General features: G+C 58.3%; 1 protein-coding gene across 3 annotated transcripts in view; it reads left to right on the top strand.

Annotated features, from left to right (window-relative positions):
• LOC139240374 (basal cell adhesion molecule-like) overlaps positions 1-24,000 on the top strand; it is a 166,195-nt gene that overhangs the window by 22,171 nt on the left and 120,024 nt on the right. Inside the window, exon 1 of one of the 3 annotated variants that reach the window (XM_070868846.1) lies at positions 21,881-22,032. The exons of the other annotated variants lie outside the window; for them this stretch is intronic. Coding sequence (XP_070724947.1) covers positions 21,987-22,032 — 46 coding nt within the window. The 5' untranslated portion in view covers positions 21,881-21,986. Of the gene's footprint in view, positions 1-21,880; positions 22,033-24,000 lie in introns of those variants that run through there. 3 annotated transcript variants of the gene reach the window in all.

Raw genomic sequence — 24,000 nt, 5'->3', positions numbered from 1 at the left:
ACACAAACACATCTGCTTGCGCACAGAACCACACATGCATGCACACACGCACACATGCATGCATGCATGCACATGCGCACACATGCATACGCCCACGCACACACGTACGCCTGCATGCGTCCATGCACTCAAACACACACACACACACCTATGCGCACACGCACCCATGCATGCTTCTATGCACACATGCATGCATCGATGCATCCAGGCACACTCACACCCGTGCATGCATCCATGCACACAAGCATGCGTGCATTTTGCCTAAGCACACGTGCATGGATCTATGCACACAGGCACGCATGCATGCGAGCGCATACTCACAGATGCAGCACACAAATGCACAGACACAGAGACACAAACAAGAGGAGCACCAAACACACACAAACAGGCCGACACGTGAATACAACACAAAGACACACATTCGAACCCAAACAGAAACCCAGGCTCACACAGACACCCCCACACATCATCATCATCACAGGCAGTCCCTCGGAGTCGAGGAAGACTTGCTTCCACTCTAAAAGTGAGTTCTCGGGTGACTGAACAGTCCAATACGGGAACCACAGTCCCTGTCACAGGTGGGACAGACAGTGGTTGAGGGAAGGGGAGGGTGGGACTGGTTTGCCGCACGCTCCTTCCGCTGCCTGCGCTTGCTTTCTGCACACTCTCGGCGACGAGACTCGAGGTGCTCAGCGCCCTCCCGGATGCACTTCCTCCACTTAGGGCGGACTGGTCTTTGGCCAGGGACTCCCAGGTGTCGGTGGGGATGTTGCACTTTATCAGGGAGGCTTTGAGGGTGGTCCCTTGTAACGTTTCCTCTGCCCACCTGGGGCTCGCTTGCCGTGAAGGAGTTCCGAGTAGAGCGCTTGCTTTGGGAGTCTCGTGTCTGGGGGCCATGCGGACAATGTGGCCCTGCCCAGCGGAGCTGGTCGAGTGTGGTCAGTGCTTCGATGCTGGGGATGTTGGGCCTGGTCGAGGACGTTAATGTTGGTGCGTCTGTCCTCCCAGGGGATTTGTAGGATCTTGCGGAGACAGCGTTGGTGATATTTCTCCAGCGACTTGAGGTGTCTACTGTACACGGTCCATGTCTCTGAGCCACACAGGAGGGCGGGTATCACTACAGCCCTGTAGACCATGAGCTTGGTGGTGGATTTGAGGTCCTGGTCTTCGAACAGTCTCTCTCTCAGGCGACCGAAGGCTGCACTGGCGCACTGGAGGCAGTGTTGGACCTCGTCGGCGATGTCTGCCCTCAACCTCAACACAAATATTTGCCTTCGGGAAGCGCCCTCAGCTCAGTGGCAACAACAGGAAGGGAGTCTTCTGGTATGAGTACGCGAGCATTGTGAGCGGAATTCCACAGGGAGTCGAGGGGTACTTCACTGGCTGGAGTGACTGTGCACAGTGCCATTGTTGCTGTGTGTAGATCAGTGCACTGTAAGCTGTGTCTGTGGGACACCCTCTCGCTCTCTCTCTCTCTCTATCTCCACTTTCTTTCTCCCTTGTTCCCTCAGGATGCTGCATACTGCCGGGGAACATAGAAACATAGACAATAGGAGCAGTTGGCCATTCGGCCCCTCGAGCCTGCACCACCATTCAATATGAATCATGGCTGATCCTCTATCTCAACACCATATTCCCCCTTTTCCCCCAAAACCCTTGATACCTTTTGTGTCTAGAAATCTATCTGTCTCCCTCTTAAATATATTCAATGACTTGGCCTCCACAGCCTTCTGTGGTGGAGAATTCCACAGGTTCACCACCCTCTGAGTGAAAACATTTCTCCTCATCTCGGGCCTAAATTTCCCACCCCGTATCCTGAGACTGTGTGACCCCTTGTTCTAGACTTCCCAGCCCCGGGGAAACATCCTCCCCGCATCCAGTCTGTCCAACCCCCGTCAGAATTTTACACCTTTCAATGAGATCCCCTCTCATTCTTCTAAACTCCAGTGAATACAGGCCCAGTCGACCCAATCTCTCCTCATACAACAGTCCTGTCATCCCAGGAATCAGCCTGGTGAACCTTCGCTGCACTCCCTCTATGGCAAGTATATCCTTCCTTAGGTAAGGAGACCAAAACTGCGCACAATACTCCAGGTGTGGTCTCACCAAGGCCCTGTATAACTGTATACCTTGGGCCTTAGCTGCCTCCCAGCACCTCAGGAAGAAAGCAAGAAAGAAACAGTAATAACCGGTATTTATATTGCGCATTTAATGTCCCAAGGTGCTTCACAGGAGCGTTATGAAAATAAAATTGACACCGAGCCACATAAGGAGATATTAGGGCAGGAGACCAAAACCTTGGTCATAGAGGCCGGTTTTAAGGAGCGTCTTGAAGGAGAAAAGGGAGACAGAGAGGCGGAGAGGTTTAGGGAGGGAGTTCCAGAGCTTGGGGCCCAGGCAACAGAAGGCACGGCCACCGATGGTGGAGCGATTATAATCAGGTATGGTCAAGAGGGCAGGATTAGAGGAGTGCAGACATCTCGGGGGGGGTGTAGGGCTGGAGGAGGTTACAGTGATAGGGAGGGTTGTAGGGGCTGGAGGAGGTTAGAAAGATAGGGAGGGGTGTAGGTTACAGAGATAGGGAGGGTTGTAGGGACTGGAGGAGGTTACAGAAATAGGGAGGGGTGTAGGGGCTGGAGGAGGTTACAGAGATAGGGAGGGGTGTCGGGGCTGGAGGAGGTTACAGAGATAGGGAGGGGTGTAGGGGCTGGAGGAGGTTACAGAGATAGGGAGGGGTGTAGGGGCTGGAGGAGGTTACAGAGATAGGGAGGGGTGTAGGGGCTGGAGGAGGTTACAGAGATAGGAAGGGGTGTAGGGGCTGGAGGAGGTTACAGAGATAGGGAGGGGTGAGGGGGCTGGAGGAGGTTGCAGAGATAGGGAGGGGTGTAGGGGCTGGAGGAGGTTACAGAGATAGGGAGGGGTGAGGGGGCTGGAGGAGGTTACAGAGATAGGGAGGAGTGTAGGGGCTGGAGGGGTTTACAGAGATAGGGAGGGGTGAGGGGGCTGGAGGAGGTTACAGAGATAGGGAGGGGTGTAGGGGCTGGAGGGGGTTACAGAGATAGGGAGGGGTGTAGGGGCTGGAGGAGGTTACAGGGATAGGGAGGGGTGTAGGGGCTGGAGGAGGTTACAGAGATAGGGAGGGGTGAGGGGGCTGGAGGAGGTTACAGAGATAGGGAGGGGTGTAGGGGCTGGAGGGGGTTACAGAGATAGGGAGGGGTGTAGGGGCTGGAGGGGGTTACAGAGATAGGGAGGGGTGAGGGGGCTGGAGGAGGTTACAGAGATAGGGAGGGGGCGAGGAGCCATGGAAGATTTGTGCTCGAACCGACAACCTTCTGACGTTGCACCCACCGAATCAATTAGGGACTCCTGATCAATCCGGGAATCAGAGAAATTTACAGCGCGGGAGGAGGCCATTCAGCCCATCGTGTCCGTGCCGGCCGACCAAGAGCTACCCGGCCTAATCCCACTTTCCCGCTCTGGGTCCGTAGCCCTGCAGGTTACGGCACTTCAGGTGCACATCCAGGTACTGTTTAAATGTGGTGAGGGTTTCTGCCTCTACCTCCCTTTCAGGCCATGAGTTCCACCCCAGACCCCCACCACCCTCTGGGTGAAGACATTTCCCTCAAATCCCCTCTGAACTTCCCCCCAATTACTTTCAATCTGTGCCCCCTGGTTGTTGACCCCTCTGCCCAAGGGGAAACAGGTCCTTCCTACCCACTCTATCCAGGCCCCTCATCATTTTATACACCTCAATCAGGTCTCCCCTCAGCCTCCTCTGTTCCAAAGAAAACAACCCCAGCCGATCCAATCTTTCCTCATTGGTGAAATTCTCCAGTCCCGGCAACATCCTGGTAAATCTCCTCTGCACCCTCTCCAGTGCAACATCCTGGTAAATCTCCTCTGTACCCTCTCCAGTGCAACATCCTGGTAAATCTCCTCTGTACCCTCTCCAGTGCAACATCCTGGTAAACCTCCTCTGCACCCTCTCCAGTGCAACATCCTGGTAAATCTCCTCTGTACCCTCTCCAGTGCAACATCCTGGTAAATCTCCTCTGTACCCTCTCCAGTCCCGGCAACATCCTGGTAAATCTCCTCTGTACCCTCTCCAGTGCAACATCCTGGTAAACCTCCTCTGTACCCTCTCCAGTGCAACATCCTGGTAAATCTCCTCTGCACCCTCTCCAGTGCAACATCCTGGTAAATCTCCTCTGTACCCTCTCCAGTGCAACATCCTGGTAAATCTCCTCTGTACCCTCTCCAGTGCAACATCCTGGTAAACCTCCTCTGCACCCTCTCCAGTGCAACATCCTGGTAAATCTCCTCTGTACCCTCTCCAGTGCAACATCCTGGTAAATCTCCTCTGTACCCTCTCCAGTGCAGTCACATCTTTCCTGTAATGTGGTGACCAGACCTGCACGCAGTCATCATGGGCAATCCCTCGAACCAGGATAACTTGCTTCCACACCAAAAGGGATGGATTCACAGATGATTCAATGAAGGACCCAGTCCTGAACTCCAGTTGAGGGGGGTGGAAGATGACTGTGGGTGGATTGTTTTAACGTGGGGTGACCGTTGCACACCAGCCACCACACGGGCTTGACAGAGCGAGGCCTTGGTCCAGGGGCAAGGGTTACCCAGGACGACTGGAGACCAGCTCTGCTGCACGGACCCAGTGCGCACACATATCGCAGTGTGGGCTGGTCCGTGCTGCCCCTGGGCCCTCGGCTCTTCTGGGCCCCGTACCCTCATTCGCCTCACCTCCGCCTCGATCTCTCGCCGCTCCTCCGCCCCGATCTCTCGCCACACCTCCGTCCCGATCTCTCGCCGCTCCTCCGCCCCGATCTCTCGCCGCTCCTCCGTCCCGATCTCTCGCCACACCTCCGCCCCGATCTCTCGCCGCTCCTCCGCCCCGATCTCTCGATACTCCTCCGCCCCGATCTCTCGCCGCTCCTCCGCCCCGATCTCTCTCCGCTCCTCCGCCCCCGATCTCTCGCCGCTCCTCCGCCCCGATCTCTCGCCCCTCCTCCGCCCCGATCTCTCGCCGCTCATCCGCCCCGATCTCTCGCCCCTCCTCCGCCCCCGATCTCTCTCCGCCCCCGATCTCTCGCCGCTCCTCCGCCCCGATCTCTCTCCGCTCCTCCGCCCCCGATCTCTCGCCGCTCCTCCGCCCCGATCTCTCGCCGCTCCTCCGCCCCGATCTCTCGCCGCTCCTCCGCCCCGATCTCTCGCCGCTCCTCCGCCCCGATCTCTCGCCGCTCCTCCGCCCCGATCTCTCGCCGCTCCTCCGCCCCGATCTCTCGCCGCTCCTCCGCCCCGATCTCTCGCCGCTCCTCCGCCCCGATCTCTCGATACTCCTCCGCCCCGATCTCTCGCCGCTCCTCCGCCCCGATCTCTCGCCGCTCCTCCGCCCCGATCTCTCGCCGCTCCTCCGCCCCGATCTCTCGCCGCTCCTCCGCCCCGATCTCTCGCCGCTCCTCCGCCCCGATCTCTCGCCGCTCCTCCGCCCCGATCTCTCGCCGCTCCTCCGCCCCCGATCTCTCGCCGCTCCTCCGCCCCGATCTCTCGCCGCTCCTCCGCCCCGATCTCTCGCCGCTCCTCCGCCCCCGATCTCTCGCCGCCCCCGATCTCTCGCCGCTCCTCCGCCCCGATCTCTCGCCCCTCCTCCGCCCCGATCTCTCTCCGCCCCCGATCTCTCGCCGCTCCTCCGCCCCCGATCTCTCGCCGTTCCTCCGCCCCGATCTCTCGCCGCTCCTCCGCCCCCGATCTCTCGCCGCTCCTCCGCCCCGATCTCTCGCCGCTTCTCCGCCCCCGATCTCTCGCCGCTCCTCCGCCCCGATCTCTCGATACTCCTCCGCCCCGATCTCTCGCCGCTCCTCCGCCCCCGACCCCTCGCCGCTCCTCCGCCCCGATCTCTCGCCGCTCCTCCGCCCCCGATCCCTCGCCGCTCCTCCGCCCCGATCTCTCGCCGCTCCTCCGCCCCGATCTCTCGCCGCTCCTCCGCCCCGATCTCTCGCCGCTCCACCGCCCCCGATCTCTCTCCGCTCCTCCGCCCCGATCTCTCGCCGCTCCTCCGCCCCGATCTCTCGCCCCTCCTCCGCCCCCGATCTCTCGCCTCACCTCCGCCCCGATCTCTCACCGCTCCTCCGCCCCGATCTCTCGCCGCTCCTCCGCCCCCGATCTCTTGCCGCTCCTCCGCCCCGATCTCTCGCCGCTCCTCCGCCCCGATCTCTCGCCGCTCCTCCGCCCCGATCCCTCGCCCCTCCTCCGCCCCGATCCCTCGCCCCTCCTCCGCCCCAATCTCTCTCCGCCCCCGATCTCTCGCCGCTCCTCCGCCCCGATCTCTCGCCGCTCCTCCGCCCCGATCTCTCGCCGCTCCTCCGCCCCGATCTCTCGCCGCTCCTCCGCCCCCGATCCCTCGCCGCTCCTCCGCCCCGATCTCTCGCCGCTCCTCCGCCCCCGATCTCTCGCCGCTCCTCCGCCCCGATCTCTCGCCGCTCCTCCGCCCCGATCTCTCGCCGCTCCTCCGCCCCGATCTCTCGCCGCTCCTCCGCCCCCGATCTCTCGCCGCTCCTCGCCCCCGATCTCTCGCCGCTCCTCCGCCCCCGATCTCTCGCCGCTCCTCCGCCCCCGATCTCTCGATACTCCTCCGCCCCGATCTCTCGCCGCTCCTCCGCCCCGATCTCTCGCCGCTCCTCCGCCCCGATCTCTCGCCGCTCCTCCGCCCCGATCTCTCGCCGCTCCTCCGCCCCGATCTCTCGCCGCTCCTCCGCCCCGATCTCTCGCCGCTCCTCCGCCCCGATCTCTCGCCGCTCCTCCGCCCCGATCTCTCGATACTCCTCCGCCCCGATCTCTCGCCGCTCCTCCGTCCCGATCTCTCACCGCTCCTCCGCCCCGATCTCTCGCCTCTCCTCCGCCTCTCCTCCGCCCCGATCTCTCGCCGCTCCTCCGCCCCGATCTCTCGATACTCCTCCGCCCCGATCTCTCACCGCTCCTCCGCCCCGATCTCTCACCGCTCCTCCGCCCCGATCCCTCGCCGCTCCTCCGCCCCGATCCCTCGCCACACAATACACAATACATTCCATGACTATTCAAACATCCATTGAAGGAAATTCCATGTTTTATTTTTCTCGGCACTAAAGTTAGAAGCTTAATTGTCGGGTTCACCTGAGAATCACAGAACTGCTGCTCTACTTTTTCCGTCTTTTAAACACGCAGTACTCTAGCTGCAGCATGGCTATCTCTGCTGATCATACGGACTCTCTTCTGATCTGTGCCAACCAGTTAAACCTGCCACCATGGCCTGACAGATTGTGTCACCAGAGGGAGCTTCAAATTCATCCCATTCAACCTGTGCTGGCTGTTTTTGATGTCTGCAGAGTATTTAAGCTGTGTTAATGGTGAGGCAGCACTGATCGTGGTCCCAGGCCCAGCCCCGGGCGAGGATTTGAAGAAGCAAAGGGTCTCTGAAAGGGGCGGGAGCAGCTGTGAGCACTCTCTGCTCCCACGTGTGCCTGTCCCCTCCGCTGGGAGGGCCGTGGACACTGTCTGTGGGGTGGGGCCTGGCCACTGACTGGTGTCCTGCGCGTGGCAGCCAGCCAGGGGCAGAGCACCCACACCCACTGGTACCTGTGGTCACTCAGAGAGGGGCACTCACACATCACCCACTGGTACCTGTGGTCAGTCAGAGAGGTGCACTCACTCATCACCCACTGGTACCTGTGGTCAGTCAGAGAGGGGCACAGCACCCACACCCACTGGTACCTGTGGTCAGTCAGAGAGGGGCACTCACACATCACCCACTGGTACCCACGGTCAGTCAGAGAGGGGCACTCACACATCACCCACTGGTACCTGTGGTCAGTCAGAGAGGGGCACTCACACATCGCCCACTGGTACCTGTGGTCAGTCAGAGAGGGGCACTCACACATCACCCACTGGTACCTGTGGTCAGTCAGAGAGGGGCACAGCACCCACACCCACTGGTACCCACGGTCACTCAGAGAGGGGCACTCACACATCACCCACTGGTACCTGTGGTCAGTCAGAGAGGGGCACTCACACATCACCCACTGGTACCTGTGGTCAGTCAGAGAGGGGCACTCACACATCACCCACTGGTACCTGTGGTCAGTCAGAGAGGGGCACAGCACCCACACCCACTGCTATCTGTGGTCAGTCAGAGAGGGGCACAGCACCCACACCCACTGGTACCTGTGGTCACTCAGAGAGGGGCACTCACACATCACCCACTGGTACCTGTGGTCACTCAGAGAGGGGCACAGCACCCACACCCACTGGTACCTGTGGTCAGTCAGAGAGGGGCACTCACACATCACCCACTGGTACCTGTGGTCACTCAGAGAGGGGCACTCACACATCACCCACTGGTACCTGTGGTCAGTCAGAGAGGGGCACTCACACATCACCCACTGGTACCTGTGGTCACTCAGAGAGGGGCACTCACACATCACCCACTGGTACCTGTGGTCACTCAGAGAGGGGCACAGCACCCACACCCACTGGTGCCTGTGGTCAGTCAGAGAGGGGCACTCACACATCACCCACTGGTACCTGTGGTCACTCAGAGAGGGGCACAGCACCCACACCCACTGGTACCTGTGGTCAGTCAGAGAGGGGCACTCACACATCACCCACTGGTACCTGTGGTCAGTCAGAGAGGGGCACTCACACATCACTCAATCGTACCTGTGGTCACACAGAGAGGGGCACTCACACATCACCTACTGGTACCTGTGGTCAGTCAGAGAGGGGCACTCACACATCACCCACTGGTACCCACAGTCAGTCAGAGAGGGGCACTCACACATCGCCCACTGGTACCTGTGGTCACTCAGAAAGGTGCACTCACACATCACCCACTGGTACCCACGGTCAGTCAGAGAGGGGCACTCACTCATCACTCACTGGTACCTGTGGTCAGTCAGAGAGGGGCACTCACACATCGCCCACTGGTACCTGTAGTCACTCAGAGAGGGGCACTCACACATCGCCCACTGGTACCTGTGGTCAGTCAGAGAGGGGCACTCACTCATCACTCACTGGTACCTGTGGTCAGTCAGAGAGGGGCACTCACACATCACCCACTGGTGCCTGTGGTCTGTCAGAGAGGGGCACTCACACATCACCCACTGGTACCTGTGGTCAGTCAGAGAGGGGCACTCACACATCACCCACTGGTGCCTGTGGTCAGTCAGAGAGGGGCACTCACACATCGCCCACTGGTACCAATGGTCAGTCAGAGAGGGGCACTCACACATCACCCACTGGTACCCACAGTCAGTCAGAGAGGGGCACTCACACATCACCCACTGGTACCTGTGGTCACTCAGAGAGGGGCACTCACACATCACCCACTGGTACCCACGGTCAGTCAGAGAGGGGCACTCACACATCATCCACTGGTACCTGTGGTCAGTCAGAGAGGGGCACTCACACATCACCCACTGGTGCCTGTGGCCAGTCAGAGAGGGGCACTCACACATCACCCACTGGTACCTGTGGTCAGTCAGAGAGGGGCACTCACACATCACCCACTGGTAGCCACGGTCAGTCAGAGAGGGGCACTCACACATCACCCACTGGTACCCACGGTCAGTCAGAGAGGGACACTCACACATCACCCACTGGTAACCACGGTCAGTCAGAGAGGGGCACTCACACATCACCCAATGGTACCCACGGTCAGTCAGAGAGGGGCACTCACACATCACCCACTGGTACCTGTGGCCAGTCAGAGAGGGGCACTCACACATCACCCACTGGTACCTGTGGTCAGTCAGAGAGGGGCACTCACACATCACCCACTGGTAGCCACGGTCAGTCAGAGAGGGGCACTCACACATCACCCACTGGTACCAGTGGTCAGTCAGAGAGGGGCACTCACACATCACCCACTGGTACCCACGGTCAGTCAGAGAGGGGCACTCACACATCACCCACTGGTACCCACGGTCAGTCAGAGAGGGACACTCACACATCACCCACTGGTAACCACGGTCAGTCAGAGAGGGGCACTCACACATCACCCACTGGTAGCCACGGTCAGTCAGAGAGGGGCACTCACACATCACCCACTGGTACCTGTGGTCACTCAGAGAGGGACACTCACACATCACCCACTGGTACCCACGGTCAGTCAGAGAGGGGCACTCACACATCACCCACTGGTAGCCACGGTCAGTCAGAGAGGGGCACTCACACATCACCCACTGGTACCCACGGTCAGTCAGAGAGGGACACTCACACATCACCCACTGGTAACCACGGTCAGTCAGAGAGGGGCACTCACACATCACCCACTGGTACCCATGGTCAGTCAGAGAGGGGCACTCACACATCACCCACTGGTACCTGTGGTCAGTCAGAGAGGGGCACTCACACATCACCCACTGGTACCCACGGTCAGTCAGAGAGGGGCACTCACACATCACCCACTGGTACCTGTGGTCAGTCAGAGAGGGGCACTCACACATCACCCACTGGTACCTGTGGTCACTCAGAGAGGGGCACTCACACATCACCCACTGGTACCTGTGGTCACTCAGAGAGGAGCACTCACACATCACCCACTGGTACCTGTGGTCAGTCAGAGAGGGGCACTCACACATCACCCACTGGTACCCGCGGTCAGTCAGAGAGGGGCACTCACACATCACCCACTGGTACCCACGGTCAGTCAGAGAGGGGCACTCACACATCACCCACTGGTACCTGTGGTCAGTCAGAGAGGGGCACTCACACATCACCCACTGGTACCTGTGGTCAGTCAGAGAGGGGCACTCACACATCACCCACTGGTACCCACGGTCAGTCAGAGAGGGGCACTCACACATCACCCACTGGTGCCTGTGGCCAGTCAGAGAGGGGCACTCACACATTGCCCACTGGTACCTGTGGTCAGTCAGAGAGGGGCACTCACACATCACCCACTGGTACCTGTGGCCAGTCAGAGAGGGGTACTCACACATCAGCCACTGGTACCCACGGTCAGTCAGAGAGGGGCACTCACACATCACCCACTGGTACCTGTGGTCAGTCAGAGAGAGGCACTCACACATCACCCACTGGTACCTGTGGTCAGTCAGAGAGGGGCACTCACACATCGCCCACTGGTACCCATGGTCAGTCAGAGAGGGGCACTCACACATCACCCACTGGTACCTGTGGTCAGTCAGAGAGGGGCACTCACATATCATCCACTGGTACCCACGGTCAGTCAGAGAGGGGCACTCACACATCGCCCACTGGTACCTGTGGTCAGTCAGAGAGGGGCACTCACACATCACCCACTGGTACCTGTGGTCAGTCAGAGAGGGGCACTCACACATCACCCACTGGTACCTGTGGTAAGTCAGAGAACGGCACTCAAACATCGCCCACTGGTACCTGTGGTCAGTCAGAGAGGGGCACTCACACATCACTCACTGGTGCCTGTGGTCACTCAGAGAGGGGCACTCACACATCACCCACTGGTACCTGTGGTCAGTCAGAGAGGGGAACTCATACATCACCCACTGGTACCCACGGTCAGTCAGAGAGGGGCACTCACACATCACCCAGTGGTACCCACGGTCAGTCACGAGGGGCACTCACACATCACCCACTGGTACCTGTGGTCACTCAGAGAGGGGCACTAACACATCACCCACTGGTACCCACGGTCAGTTAGAGAGGGGCACTCACACATCGCCCACTGGTACCTGTGGTCAGTCAGAGAGGGGCACTCACACATCGCCCACTGGTACCCACGGTCAGTCAGAGAGGGGCACTCACACATCACCCACTGGTACCTGTGGTCAGTCAGAGAGGGGCACTCACACATCACCCACTGGTACCTGTGGTCAGTCAGAGAGGGGCACTCACACATCGCCCACTGGTACCTGTGGTCACACAGAGAGGGGCACTCACACATCACCCACTGGTACCTGTGGTCAGTCAGAGAGGGGCACTCACACATCACCCACTGGTACCCACGGTCAGTCAGAGAGGGGCACTCACACATCAGCCACTGGTACCTGTGCTCAGTCAGAGAGGGGCACTCACACATCGCCCACTGGTACCTGTGGTCAGTCAGAGAGGGGCACTTACACATCACCCACTGGTACCTGTGGTCAGTCAGAGAGGGGCACTCACACATCACCCAGTGGTACCTGTGGTCAGTCAGAGAGGGGCACTCACACATCACCCACTGGTACCTGTGGTCACTCAGAGAGGGGCACTCACACATCACCCACTGGTACCTGTGGTCAGTCAGAGAGGGGCACTCACACATCACCCACTGGTACCCACGGTCAGTCAGAGAGGGGCACTCACACATCACCCACTGGTACCTGTGGTCAGTCAGAGAGGGGCACTCACACATCGCCCACTGGTACCTGTGGTCAGTCAGAGAGGGGCACTCACACATCACCCACTGGTAGCCACGGTCAGTCAGAGAGGGGCACTCACACATCACCCACTGGTACCCACGGTCAGTCAGAGAGGGACACTCACACATCACCCACTGGTAACCACGGTCAGTCAGAGAGGGGCACTCACACATCACCCACTGGTACCCACGGTCAGTCAGAGAGGGGCACTCACACATCACCCACTGGTACCTGTGGTCAGTCAGAGAGGGGCACTCACACATCACCCACTGGTACCGGTGGTCAGTCAGAGAGGGGCACTCACACATCACCCACTGGTACCCACGGTCAGTCAGAGAGGGGCACTCACACATCACCCACTGGTACCCACGGTCAGTCAGAGAGGGACACTCACACATCACCCACTGGTAACCACGGTCAGTCAGAGAGGGGCACTCACACATCACCCACTGGTAGCCACGGTCAGTCAGAGAGGGGCACTCACACATCACCCACTGGTACCTGTGGTCACTCAGAGAGGGACACTCACACATCACCCACTGGTACCCACGGTCAGTCAGAGAGGGGCACTCACACATCACCCACTGGTAGCCACGGTCAGTCAGAGAGGGGCACTCACACATCACCCACTGGTACCCACGGTCAGTCAGAGAGGGACACTCACACATCACCCACTGGTAACCACGGTCAGTCAGAGAGGGGCACTCACACATCACCCACTGGTACCCATGGTTAGTCAGAGAGGTGCACTCACACATCACCCACTGGTACCTGTGGTCAGTCAAAGAGGGGCACTCACACATCACCCACTGGTACCTGTGGTCAGTCAGAGAGGGGCACTCACACATCACCCACTGGTACCTGTGGTCAGTCAGAGAGGGGCACTCACACATCACCCACTGGTACCTGTGGTCAGTCAGAGAGGGGCACTCACACATCACCCACTGGTACCTGTGGTCACTCAGAGAGGGGCACTCACACATCACCCACTGGTACCTGTGGTCACTCAGAGAGGAGCACTCACACATCACCCACTGGTACCTGTGGTCAGTCAGAGAGGGGCACTCACACATCACCCACTGGTACCCGCGGTCAGTCAGAGAGGGGCACTCACACATCACCCACTGGTACCCACGGTCAGTCAGAGAGGGGCACTCACACATCACCCACTGGTACCTGTGGTCAGTCAGAGAGGGGCACTCACACATCACCCACTGGTACCTGTGGTCAGTCAGAGAGGGGCACTCACACATCACCCACTGGTACCCACGGTCAGTCAGAGAGGGGCACTCACACATCACCCACTGGTGCCTGTGGCCAGTCAGAGAGGGGCACTCACACATCGCCCACTGGTACCTGTGGTCAGTCAGAGAGGGGCACTCTCACATCACCCACTGGTACCTGTGGCCAGTCAGAGAGGGGTACTCACACATCAGCCACTGGTACCCACGGTCAGTCAGAGAGGGGCACTCACACATCACCCACTGGTACCTGTGGTCAGTCAGAGAGAGGCACTCACACATCACCCACTGGTACCTGTGGTCAGTCAGAGAGGGGCACTCACACATCGCCCACTGGTACCCATGGTCAGTCAGAGAGGGGCACTCACACATCACCCACTGGTACCTGTGGTCAGTCAGAGAGGGGCACTCACATATCATCCACTGGTACCCACGGTCAGTCAGAGAGGGGCACTCACACATCGCCCACTGGTACCTGTGGTCAGTCAGAGAGGGGCACTCACACATCACCCACTGGTACCTGTGGTCAGTCAGAGAGGGGCACTCACACATCACCCACTGGTACCTGTGGTAAGTCAGAGAACGGCACTCAAACATCGCCCACTGGTACCTGTGGTCAGTCAGAGAGGGGCACTCACACATCACTCACTGGTGCCTGTGGTCACTCAGAGAGGGGCACTCACACATCACCCACTGGTACCTGTGGTCAGTCAGAGAGGGGAACTCATACATCACCCACTGGTACCCACGGTCAGTCAGAGAGGGGCACTCACACATCACCCAGTGGTACCCACGGTCAGTCAGAGAGGGGCACTCACACATCACGCACTGGTACCTGTGGTCACTCAGAGAGGGGCACTAACACATCACCCACTGGTACCCACGGTCAGTTAGAGAGGGGCACTCACACATCGCCCACTGGTACCTGTGGTCAGTCAGAGAGGGGCACTCACACATCGCCCACTGGTACCCACGGTCAGTCAGAGAGGGGCACTCACACATCACCCACTGGTACCTGTGGTCAGTCAGAGAGGGGCACTCACACATCACCCACTGGTAGCCACGGTCAGTCAGAGAGGGGCACTCACACATCACCCACTGGTACCTGTGGTCAGTCAGAGAGGGGCACTCACACATCGCCCACTGGTACCTGTGGTCAGTCAGAGAGGGGCACTCACACATCACCCACTGGTACCTGTGGTCAGTCAGAGAGGGGCACTCACACATCACCCACTGGTACCCACGGTCAGTCAGAGAGGGGCACTCACACATCAGCCACTGGTACCTGTGCTCAGTCAGAGAGGGGCACTCACACATCGCCCACTGGTACCTGTGGTCAGTCAGAGAGGGGCACTTACACATCACCCACTGGTACCTGTGGTCAGTCAGAGAGGGGCACTCACACATCACCCAGTGGTACCTGTGGTCAGTCAGAGAGGGGCACTCACACATCACCCACTGGTACCTGTGGTCACTCAGAGAGGGGCACTCACACATCACCCACTGGTACCTGTGGTCAGTCAGAGAGGGGCACTCACACATCACCCACTGGTACCCACGGTCAGTCAGAGAGGGGCACTCACACATCACCCACTGGTACCTGTGGTCAGTCAGAGAGGGGCACTCACACATCGCCCACGGCTACCTGTGGTCAGTCAGAGAGGGGCACTCACACATCACCCACTGGTAGCCACAGTCAGTCAGAGAGGGGCACACACACATCACCCACTGGTACCTGTGGTCAGTCAGAGAGGGGCACTCACACATCACCCACTGGTACCTGTGGTCACACAGAGAGGGGCACTCACACATCACCCACTGGTACCCACGGTCAGTCAGAGAGGGGCACTCACACATCACCCACTGGTGCCCACGGTCAGTCAGAGAGGGACACTCACTCATCACCCACTGGTACCCACGGTCACTCAGAGAGGGCACTCACACATCACCCACTGGTACCTGTGGTCAGTCAGAGAGGGGCACTCACACATCACCCACTGGTACCTGTGGTCAGTCAGAGAGGGGCACTCACACATCACCCACTGGTACCTGTGGTCAGTCAGAGAGGGGCACTCACACATCACCCACTGGTACCTGTGGTCAGTCAGAGAGGGGCACTCACACATCACCCACTGGTACCCACGGTCAGTCAGAGAGGGGCACTCACACATCACCCACTGGTACCCACGGTCAGTCAGAGAGGGGCACTCACACATCACCCACTGGTACCCACGGTCAGTCAGAGAGGGGCACTCACACATCACCCACTGGTACCCACGGTCAGTCAGAGAGGGGCACTCACACATCACCCACTGGTACCCACGGTCAGTCAGAGAGGGGCACTCACACATCAGCCACTGGTACCTGTGGTCAGTCAGAGAGGGGCACTCACACATCACCCACTGGTACCTGTGGTCAGTCAGAGAGGGGCACTCACACATCACCCACTGGTACCTGTGGTCACTCAGAGAGGGGCACTCACACATCACCCACTGGTACCTGTGGTCAGTCAGAGAGGGGCACTCACACATCGCCCACTGGTACCCACGGTCAGTCAGAGAGGGGCACTCACACATCACCCACTGGTACCCACGGTCAGTCAGAGAGGGGCACTCACACATCACCCACTGGTACCCACGGTCAGTCAGAGAGGGGCACTCACACATCAGCCACTGGTACCTGTGGTCAGTCAGAGAGGGGCACTCACACATCACCCACTGGTAGCCACGGTCAGTCAGAGAGGGGCACTCACACATCACCCACTGGTACCCACGGTCAGTCAGAGAGGGGCACTCACACATCACCCACTGGTACCCACGGTCAGTCAGAGAGGGGCACAGGGGCACTTACACCAACCAGGCATCGTCATCGCGCCTTTCTTACTGACAGGAGCAACCTCCAAGGGAGCCCACCGTCCAACACCTGGCTCTGTGCAGACAGAGGGAGAGAGGCATCGATAGATAGATAGACAGACAGAGAGCGAGAGAGAGAGAGAGAGAACGATAGACAGACAGAGAGCGAGAGAGAGAGAGAGATAGTTAGATCGATAGACAGATAGATAGATAGACAGACAGAGAGCGAGAGAGAGAGAGAGATAGATAGATAGATAGACAGATGGATAGATAGATAGACAGACAGAGAGCGAGAGAGAGAGAGATAGATAGATAGATATATAGACAGAAAGACAGACAGATAGACAGACAGAGAGAGAGAGATAGATAGATAGATAGATAGATAGATAGATAGATAGATAGATAGATAGATAGATAGATAGATAGATAGATAGATAAATAGATAGATAGATAAATAGACAGGCAGATAAATATATGGACAAACAAACAGAGAGATACATAGACAGACAGTAGGCAGCACCTGGTCCGCAGTATAAAGGTGTTTTACTGTCTGGACTCCAAATAGTCCATAAAAATAACTTTGAATTTCCAGAATATATTTGTTGTACATCTGACTTCCCCCTCCCACCCCCTCCGCCTCCCTCCCCCGTCCCTTCACTTCCACCTCCCTTCCCCGTGCCTCCACCTCCACCCCCCTTCCCCCTCCCCCTCCCTTCCCTTCCCCCTCGCTCCCCCTCTGCCTCCCTCCCCCTCCCTCTCCCTCCGCCTCCGTTCCCCCTCCCTTCACTTCCCCCTCTCTTCCCTTCCCCCTCCCTCCCCCTCCCTCTCCCTCCGCCTCCGTTCCCCCTCCCTTCACTTCCCCCTCTCTTCCCTTCCCCCTCCCTCCCCCTCCCTCTCCCTCCGCCTCCGTTCCCCCTCCCTTCACTTCCCCCTCCCTTCCCCCTCCCCCTCCCTTCCCTTCCCCCTCCCTCCCCCTCCCTCCCCCTCCCTCTCCCTCCGCCTCTGTTTTCCCTCCCACCCCCTCCGCCCCCCTTCCCCCTCCCCCTCCCTTCCCCTCCCCCTCCGCCTCCCTCCCTCTTCCTCCGCCTCTGTTCCCCCTCCCTCCCCCTCCCTTCATTTCCCCCTCCCTTCCCCCTCCCTCCCCCTCCCCCCTTCCCCCGCCCCCTCCCTCCCCCTCCCTTCACTTCCCCCTCCCTTCCCCCTCCCACCCCCTCCGCCTCCCTCCCCCTCCCTCCGCCTCCCTCCCCCTCCGTTCACTTCCCCCTCCCTTCCCCCTTCCTTCCCTTCCCCCTCCCTCCCCCTCCACCTCCCTCTCCCTCCGCCTCCATTCCCCCTCCCTTCCCCCTCCATTCCCCCTCCCTTCCCTCTTCCTTCCCTTCCCCCTCCGCCTCCCTCTCCCTCCGCCTCCATTCCCCCTCCCTCCCCTCCCTTCACTTCCCCCTCCCTTCCCCCTCCAACCCCCTCCACCTCCATTCCCCCTCCCTCCCCCTCCCTTCACTTCCTCCTCCCACCCCCTCCCTTCACTTCCCCCTCCCTTCCCCCTCCCTTCCCTCTCCCTCCCCCTCCGCCTCCCTTCCCCCTACATCTCCCTTCCCCTTCACCTCCCTTCCCCCTCTCACTCCCCCATCCTCACCGTCCCAACAATCTGACCCCCGCTCTAAATACAACTGATGAGGCAGACTCTGTACAAACACCTGAGGTTGCAAGATAGCGTGGAACAAAAGGCAAAGAGAATAAGGGATTACATCAGAAACCACAGCATAAATTCAAAGGAGGGGAAGCGGTTGCTTGAAGTGTTTCCAAGTAAACTGATGCAGACACCAAAGCATTTTACTGAACAAAGTGTTTGCCAACCTGGGTAGAACCAGCAAGGTTAAACTTTATCAAACTCAAACCACATGTGGAGAAACATTTTTACTTCTAAAGTGCTTGTTTTTGTAATCTATACATTTTATAGATGAACTATTACAGGTGCACATAACATTTGCTCTCACACATTCCTTTGTCCACAATTAGAATGTTAATTTCCTATGTAAACTGTCACGCTGCAGTTACACCCCCCACCACTGGAGGTGCTATAGCTTAGAGTTCAGCAGAGGAACACATTGAGAAATTGACCAGCTGTATGTTTCGAATAGGTTTTCTTTCCTAAACAACACCAACACGCATTTATAATCAAGGTACTCAGGCCACTGACAGACACTCTGCTATTCTTGCCATGGGATCTTTCACATCTACGTGACAGAGCGGCCTCGGTTTAATGTCTCATCCTGAAAGACGGCATCTCCAATACTGCGGCACTCCCTCAATACTGCCCCTCCGACAGTGAGGCGCTCCCTCAGTACTGCCCCTCCGACAGTGCGGCGTTCCCTCAGTAATGCCCCTCCGACAGTGCGGCACTCCCTCAGTACTGCCCCTCCGACAGTGCGGCGCTCCCTCAGTACTGCCCCTCCGATAGTGCGGTGCTCCCTCAGTACTGCCCCTCCGACAGTGCGGCGTTCCCTCAGTACTGCCCCTCCGACAGTGCGCCGCTCTCTCTGTACTGTCCCTCCAACAGTGCGGTGCTCCCTCAGTACTGCCCCTCCGACAGTGCGGCGCTCCCTCAGTACTGCCCCTCCGACAGTGCGGCGTTCCCTCAGTACTGCCCCTGCAACAGCGCAGTATGGCACTCCCTCCGTACTGCCCCTCCGACAGCGCAGTACAGCGCTCCCTCAGTACTGCCCCTCCGACAGCGCAGTACGACGCTCCCTCAGTACTGCCCCTCCGACAGTGCAGCGCTCCCTCAGTACTGTCCCTCCAACAGTGCGGCACTCCTTCAGTGCTGCCCCTCCGACAGTGCGGCGCTCCCTCAGTACTGCCCCTCCGACAGTGCGGCGTTCCCTCAGTACTGCCCCTGCAACAGCGCAGTACGGCGCTCCCTCCGTCCTGCCCCTCCGACAGTACGGCGCTCCCTCAGTACTGCCTATCCTCACCACACATGGATACATCCTCTCACGTGAGCACACGCACACATTTGCACTCACACACACACACTCAAGCTTTTGGTCACATGTCCTAACATCTCGACAGCCGAGAAATTGGTCTCATCTGCGCCTCCCCTTATCGCCTCGGGAGCGGGGGCGGCGTTAACAGGGCACTAACCGGGTTGCCAACAAGCGCGGCGATGAGATTGACTCACGCCATATTGGGCGTGAGTTTTGCGGCGGAGGTATGGTGTTGCGCCCTGATCTTCTTCGCCTGGAGATCGCGATGTCATGGCTGTGCACAGTGACCCCAGTATTTCCCTGGGACATGGGCCTGCACCATTGCTGGGCACAAACGATGCTTCAGGGTGAGGTGACCGAGGGAAGCAGAAATAGAAATGTCACCTTCTCTCTGGCAGGTTTTTCCTGCCCGGGGTCAATCAGCCCAGCTCTCTGCCCATTGCCCTTCTGGACAGATGGGGGACGCCTGATTTAATGCTGCGCTCCCTTCCTGGAACGCAAATGCCATTTTTTTAAAAAAGTTTGTAACCATTGAGACTTTTAAACTTTTGAAAGTTAGCGCCCCAATTTGGGACGCACCCTAATTTCTCCCCGTAAAAGTGTCAAATTCTGTTTTGCTACGTTAAAGGCACTAAATAAATGTATAATATATTAATGTATAATATATAAAAACATTACTGTTCGCAACCTCGGTATCATATTTGACCCTGAAATGGGCTCCCTGCCGCAAACCCACGGTATAACTGAAACTGCCTATTTCCACCTCCCTAACATGGCCCATCTCCTCCCCCAGTCTCAGCTCATCCGCTGCTGAAACCCTCATCCCTGCCTCCGTTACCTCCAGACTTGACTATTCCAACGCACTCCTGGCCGGCCTCCTACATTCTACCCTACGTTAAACTGGAGGTGATCCAAAACTCGGCTGTCCCCGTGTCCTAACTCGCACCGAGTCCCGCTCACCTATCACCCCCTGTGCTCACTGCCCCGTGTCCTAACTCGCACCGAGTCCCACTCACCCATCACCCACTGTGCTCACTGCCCCGTGTCCTAACTCGCTCCGAGTCCCACTCACCCATCACCCACTGTGCTCACTGCCCCGTGTCCTAACTCACACCAAGTCCCACTCACCCATCACCCCCTGTGCTCACTGCCCCGTGTCCTAACTTGCACCGAGACCCGCTCACCCATCACCCCCTGTGCTCACTGCCCCGTGTCCTAACTCGCACCGAGTCCCACTCACCCATCACCCGCTGTACTCACTGCCCCGTGTCCTAACTCGCACTGAGTCCCACTCACCCATCACCCCCTGTGCTTACTGCCCCGTGTCCTAACTCGCACCGAGTCCCGCTCACCCATCACCCCCTGTGCTTACTGCCCCGTGTCCTAACTCGCACCGAGTCCCACTCACCCATCACCCGCTGTACTCACTGCCCCGTGTCCTAACTCGCACCGAGTCCCGCTCACCCATCACCCCCTGTGCTTACTGCCCCGTGTCCTAACTCGCACCGAGTCCCGCTCACCCTTCACCCCCTGTGCTTACTGCCCCGTGTCCTAACTCGCACCGAGTCCCGCTCACCCATCACCCCCTGTGCTCACTGACCTACATTGGCTTCTAGTTAAGCAACGCCTCGATTTCAAAATCCTCATCCTTGTTTACAAATCCCTCCATGGCCCTCACCTCTCCCTATCTCTGTAACCTCCTCCAGCCCCACAATCCCCCCGCCTCCCGAGGTATCTGCACTCCTCTAATCCTGCCCTCCTGAGCATCCCTGATTATAATCGCTCCAACATCGGTGACCGTGCCTTCAGCTGCCTGGGCCCCAAGCTCTCGAACTCCCTCCCTAAACCTCTCCACCTCTCTCTCTCCTCCTTTAAGACGCTCCTTAAAACCCACCTCTTTGACCCAGCTTTTGGTCACCTGCCCCAATTTCTCCTTATGCGGCTCGGGGTCAAATTGTTTAAATCTCGTAGCGCTCCTGCGAAAGCGCCTTGGGACTTTTCGCCAAGTTAACGGCGCGAGATAAATACGAGCTGGTGTTGTTGCTGGTAGTTGGGGCCAGTGGTCGTCTTGGAGACCCTTCCCAACCGGTGCCCCTGACAGGGAATGGCAGACACGAGAAGGGCGGGGCCGGGGGAGAGCAAGGAGGTTAAACAGGTCAGCATTTTAAAAAATAAAGGCAGCTTGCAAAGAGAACAGAGGTCGACATCACCCCGAGCAATCCGGATGGTGTTCAGTGGCACATTGCCTGCAGTCTTGAACATGGCTGGAGGGGGCTGAGCTGCAGCTGTTATCTGCATTTTAACAGATGCAGAGAGAGAGGCTGGTATCAGAGACCAATTTGTGTTTCAAGTCCCTCTCTCCCTCCCTCCCACTCTCAAATCCCAGTGGGCTGGGACTCCAATAACGTCACGACTGATTGACTTTGGAGTCGAGAGAGGCTTGTGGTGAAAAACCTTCACTGCTTGAGACTGCGAAGTCTCTGTGCACTCACACACACTCACACACCCAGCTTGGACAGAATGAATTGGCTCGCAGGATTGCTAATGTTAGCCACCGCCTTTCCAGGTAAAAGATCTTTCCTTCTCTCAGTGAGGCGACCGATTGTAAGGCGACTAAGTCAGATGATAAGGAGATTGGTTCTGCAGCAATTGTATTTGCACTTAAGATGAGCACAATGCCTGTTTAAACTTTGCAAACATAGCACACAGCAGGTGGCCACAGTGTGTGCTGTGAACCTCACTGCTGCCGATATGTATTTGTTGGTTTCTCTGCATGTGTGAGTTTCAGTGTGAGTTTCAAGGGGCGTGCGGCTTCTCCCGGCAAAGATCTCCTCTCCCTCTCGGAAAACCCCCCTTTGCTGGTTGCGAGGAGATTTATTTGATTCACGTTCGCCCGCACTCGACAACCTCCCCAAACTTCGCGGACTGGCCGGGAGCTCCCTCCCTCTCCATCCATCCCTCCCTCCCCTCTATCCCTCCCTCCCCACTATCCCTCCCCCTCCATCGCTCCTCTTTCTCCCTCTCTCCTTTCTCCCTCTCTCCCTCTCTTTCCCCCTCTCTGTCTCTCTTTCACCCTCTCTGTCTCTCTTTCACCCTCTCCCTCTCTCCCTCTCCCTTTCTCTCTCTCCCTCTCCCTTTCTCTCTCTCCCTCTCTCTCTTTCTCCCTCTCCTTCTCTCTTTCTCTCTCTCCCTCTCCCTTTCTGCCTTTCTCTCTCCCTCTCCCTCTCCTTCTCTCTTTCTCCCTCTCCCTCTCCCTTTCTCTCTCTCTCCCTCTCCCTCTCTGTTTCTACTCGGGGGATCAAGGGTTATGGCGAGAAAGCAGGAAGGGGGTACTGAAGTTTCATGTTCAGCCATGAACTCATTGAATGGTGGTGCAGGCTAGAAGGGCTGAATGGCCTGCTCCTGCACCTATTTTCTATGTTTCTATGTTTCTCCCTCTCCCTTTCTCCCTTTCTCCCTTTCGCTCTCTCCCTCTCCCTCTCTCTTTCTCCTTCTCCCTCTCTCCTCTCCCCTCCCTCCTCCTTCCTCGCCTCCTCCCTCCTCCCTCCTCCCTCCTCCCTCCTCCCTCCTCCCTCCTCTCCTCCATCCTCTCCTTTCCTCCTCTCCATCCTCTCCTTTCCTCCTCTCCCTCCCTCACTCCCCTCCCTTCCTCCCTCCCTCTGCTTCCTTCCTCCCTCTCCTTCCCTCTCCTTCCCTCCCTCTCCTTCCCTCCCTCTCCTTCCCTCCCCTCCCTCCCTCTCCCTCCCTCCCCTCCCTCCCTCCCCTCCCTCCCTCTCTCTCCCCTCCCTCCCTCTCTCTCCCCTCCCTCCCTCTCTCTCCCTCCCCTCCCTCCCTCTCTCTCCCTCCCCTCCCTCCCTCTCTCTCCCCTCCCTCCACTCCCCTCCCCTCCCCTCCCCTCCCCTCCCCTCCCCTCCCCTCCCCTCCCCTCCCCTCCCCTCCCTCCTCTCTCTCTCCCCTCCCTCCTCTCTCTCTCCCCTCCTCCTCTCTTTCCCCTCCTCCTCTCTCTCTCCCCTCCCTCCCTTCCTTCTGTTCTCTCCCTTCCACCCTCTCTCCTTTCCCTCTCTCCTCTCCCTCTTTCCCTCCCTCCCTCCCTCATCTCCCTCCCTCTCTCATCTCCCTCCCTCTCTCATCTCCCCCTCTCTCTCACTCTCTTCCTCTCTCTCTCCCTCACTCTCTCCCTCTCTCTCAGATCCTATTTCTCCTTTCTCTCTTTCCCAAACACACTCCATTCTTCCTTCCAGTCTCTTTGTTTCTCAGGTTCCCACTCCCTGTCTCCTTTCATGTGGGTCTTGTAGCAATCTATCTCTTCTTCACCCCCTCTACCCTTCTCTCTCCCCTTCACCCCCTGTCCCCTTCTCTCTCTCCTTCACTGTTCCCTTCTCTCTCTCTCTTTCTACCCCTATTCCCTTTTCTCTCTCCTTCACTGTGTTTACCCTTCTCTCCTTCACCCTCTATTCCCTTCTCTCTCTCTCCTTCATCCCCTATTCCCTTCTCTCTCTCCTTCACCCCCTGTCCCCTTCTCTCTCTCCTTCAC

Source organism: Pristiophorus japonicus, chromosome 31 (assembly GCF_044704955.1).
Source record: "Pristiophorus japonicus isolate sPriJap1 chromosome 31, sPriJap1.hap1, whole genome shotgun sequence".
NCBI classification, from domain to species: Eukaryota; Metazoa; Chordata; class Chondrichthyes; family Pristiophoridae; genus Pristiophorus; species Pristiophorus japonicus.
This window is presented reverse-complemented; position numbering and strand designations above follow the sequence as displayed.